General features: G+C 48.8%; 1 protein-coding gene across 1 annotated transcript; it reads left to right on the forward strand.

Annotated features, from left to right (window-relative positions):
- Positions 1–696: 696 nt before the first annotated feature.
- KCNE5 (potassium voltage-gated channel subfamily E regulatory subunit 5) lies at positions 697–2,879 on the forward strand. The gene has a single exon (XM_084638647.1). The coding sequence runs from the start codon at positions 797–799 to the stop codon at positions 1,382–1,384; it is 588 nt and encodes a 195-aa protein (XP_084494773.1). The 5' UTR covers positions 697–796; the 3' UTR covers positions 1,385–2,879.
- The last annotated feature ends 874 nt before the right edge of the window (positions 2,880–3,753 follow it).

Consider the following 3,753-nt stretch of genomic DNA (forward strand, 5'->3'; position numbering starts at 1 on the left):
CAGGTGCCTCTTAATCCATTTCACTTTAATTTTCACATGGGGATGGTTCTTCTACCTCCCTGATTCCCTGACTGACACATGCCACTGCCTCCCTCACCAACACATGCACTAGATATAAAAAACACGACTAAATTTAAGTAGGATGGGGAAATGCTTCCACTACTGACGACTGACCCTCTTCCCATAAGGTGCAGAGCATCAACTTCTATCAGTGGTTAACAGTGTCCTAGATGGAAGATGCTAGTTCCCTGGCAGGGGCAGCCTATTATTAATACTCTCATAAAAAGCAGCCAACTGTGCTTTTGCTGGAAGTTCAATGGTAGGAATAATCCCAGAGTAAAGCTGCAAATCAGAGTTCAGTTTTTACAGCCAACCGCAGGTAGGAAGGGGTTTCTGACTAAGTCCCTAACTACAGCTTCTTAAACTGGACACCCTGAGAACTCTCAGGCTCTCTAAAACGTGAGAGTCTCTCTCTTTAGGCAGCCAGATGCTCTCATCATTTTAGCTGCGATTTCCGCATTTCACCTTGAAATACGCAACATTTTATCCCTTTGCCTGCCAGATTAAAGGTAAAGGGCCCCTTAATCTAGCCAACAGAAACTAGTGATTGAAAGATGAAGTCAGCGAAATTCAAACTGGCAATAAAATTCAGCTACTTAACGCTGAGTGAGGGTAATTAACCATGGGAACAGATCAGGGAGGGACGTAGCAAATTCTCCACCTCGGAGAGGCTTTTAAAGTCTCTCGCTGAGATACGCTTCAACCCCGCACGAATCCTTGCTCCAATCCCGTGTCTATGTTGCACAGGTCAGACTGGGGAAACAACGCGGTCCCTTTGCGGTCTCCCTCTGCTAGGGCGGCTGAAGAGCACAGTTCTGTTTCCGGGACACAGACAAGGCTCAGGGCAGCGGTTCTGCCCGCCCGGCTGCCGGGAACATCTCCACTTATGGAGCAGAAGAGCCCCGCGGTGGGCGGGGGAAGCTGGGTTAAAGCCTCCCCGCAGCCCAAAGCGGCCAGGAGGCGAAGCGCCGCGTCCAGCCGGCTGCAGACTCCCTCCAGGGCCGCATTCGTTGCGGGGAAGCCGGGCCAGCGGCTGCCCCTCGCCATGAACTGCAGCGAGGCGCTGCGCCTGCGGACCCTGCTCAGCCACCTGCTGCGGCAGCTGCCCGGCGGGGCCAACGCCAGCCGCGGGGCCGCCGCGCCGGCGGGGGACGACGCCTACCTCTACATCCTGCTCATCATGATCTTCTACGGCTGCCTGGCGGGCGGGCTGATCCTGGCCTACACCCGCTCCCGCAAGCGCGAGTCCAAGCACGACCCCTACCACGTCTACATCGAGCGCGACTGGAGCGGGCGGCCCGAGGGCGCCGACCAGCCGCTGTGAGCCCCGGGCCGGGCCGCGGAGCGAGCTCAGGGGCTCGCGCCCAGACCCCAGCGGCGAGCGGCTGGGCAGGGTGATGGCCCGCAGCCGGGCTGCTCGCCAGAGAGCGGCCACGGACCCCCCTCCCCGCGTCCCCGGGGAGAAGGCGGGGGCCGCGGGAACAAGAAAAATCTACTTGCGCCTGAGGTAACCTGAGACCCTCCCCGCTTCGGCGCCCCAGCGAGCCGGAGGGAGCGCGCGCGCCCGCCCGGAGCGCCTGGGCCGGGCGTGGGGTGAAAACAGCGCCCCCTGCCGGCAGCGCTCGCCGCTAAAGCCGGCCCGCCGGACCCAGCCTGACTCCAAACAAAGGCAACCCCGGAGACTCCTTTGGCGTGAGAGGCAAAAGAGCAAATAACGCGAACAGACGTCGATGAAGAGGGGTTTAGGTTTTAAACATTGTTTTCAGAACTGGTATTTTCTGTAAGGAAGGACGTCTCTAAAGACCTAGACGGCATCTCTGCTCTGGGAGAGCAAAGCTGAGGGTACACACAGGGATCGCCCTGAGCAGCCATTCATAGAATATCAGGGGTGGAAGGGACCTCAGGAGGTCATCTAGTCCAACCCCCTGCTGAAAGCAGGACCAATCGCCAACTAAATCATCCCAGCCAGGGCTTTGCAAAGCCTGACCTTAAAAACCTCTAAGGAAGGAGATTCCACCACCTCCCTAGGTGTAACCCATTCCAGTGCTTCATCACCCTCCTAGTGAAAAAGTTTTTCCTAACATCCAACCTAAACCTCCCACAATTCCACATAAATTAGATCAAAAGGTAAGATACAAATAAAAGGACAATTTTCCAAAGCACTAATGGGAGTTAGGTGTCCAATGCCAGTTGACTTTCTGATTTCCCTGGGATCCATTTGTGTAACCTCATTCCAAGAAACTGATTAGCTTTTTTACTGTCACCAATGACAGGTCAGAGATGAGACCCAAACCTGCCATGAGCTCTGTGCAGGCCAGTCCCTGTGTCCACCCAGGGTTCATTACAGGATGGGGGGCTAAGGCAGGAAGCAGAATTTTCTTTTGAACTTCTCCTTTTATTTGAACTTAATCAGTCTAAATCTCAACTATACTTAACTATATTTGAGTTTCAGATGTATTTAGCATTCTTCAATAGAGACATTACTACAAGCTATGTAGCTAGGTGAACAGGAAGAAATCAAAATTGGCAAGTGTTTTGGCTAAACATCAAATCAAATTTGGCCCAAAACAAAGTATCTGAAATTCAGCTCAACTCCAGTAAGAACCTTATACGTAATGAACTACTCTGTGGGAATTAAGCCTTTGTCAACATTGTATACATCACCAAGTAGCTACTGAGATAAAAAAACAGATTGTGTAATGCAAAAGGTTTATCTTGTAACATGGTTGTCCTTTAACAATTGGGACTGATTTGCATTCATTTTCTACTGTATCTCTAGATATTTTTCTTTTGCTCAAATGTTTTCAAGCATTATATAGGATAAGGTATTTCTCTTTAGATGGGCTAGTCCTATTCAATTTTATCTGAACTAAAAATGCTGTTACTGAAAAATTGCTTTGATCAATTTTTAAATGCAACTGTTTCTAAAGACACTCACAATAACTTAAATTACATGAAAATTATCTGTTTCTTTGTAACATCTAGCCCTATAACACTATGATTAAAAGACTTAAGTGCATTAAGACTGCATACAGTACTTTTTAAAAAAATATAGCAAATGAGGCCTGTCCCTCTGTGACATTCCTCAGGGTACAATCTGGATTGTTGGACAGCTGCATTCCTTTGAAAATCCAACTTGGGGTGCCTTTTATACCACTCTGCTGTAAAAACATCCACTCCTGGACTGTTCACACACAGCCGCTAGCATGCAAAATCACTCCCAGCTACGTTACATAAATGCTCTGCCAGCCGCTCATGAATTATGTCAGGGAAACACCAGCAAATTCCAAATTCCAGCCTTGTCCCCCAGAAATGTGCCTCTTGTATTGCCCAGCATCTGCTGCACAAAGCAAGCTCATAGAAAGTCTGTCATTTTATCAAAGGAAAATGATATGCACAGGTGCTGTTATCTCAAGTGGTGGTTCCTAAACACTTCAGTCCAAACTCACATTGGCTTAGATAAAACAAGTTTATTAACTACAGAAAGATAGATTTTAAGTGACTACAAGTAACAAGGCATAAAAGTCAGAACTGGTTACAAAAGAAATACAAGATAAAATGCAACTGACATCTAATTTAAACTAAAATGAATTCAGAGCAAATGTGTCTCTCTCACTGACATGCTATAAAGAGGCTGGATTTCCTTCCAGCCAGGACTACCCCAAGCAATTCAGTATGTCCTTCTATTGTTGT

This window comes from Lepidochelys olivacea, assembly GCF_965140295.1.
Source record: "Lepidochelys olivacea isolate rLepOli2 genome assembly, chromosome: 9".
In the NCBI taxonomy this organism is placed as follows: Eukaryota; Metazoa; Chordata; order Testudines; family Cheloniidae; genus Lepidochelys; species Lepidochelys olivacea.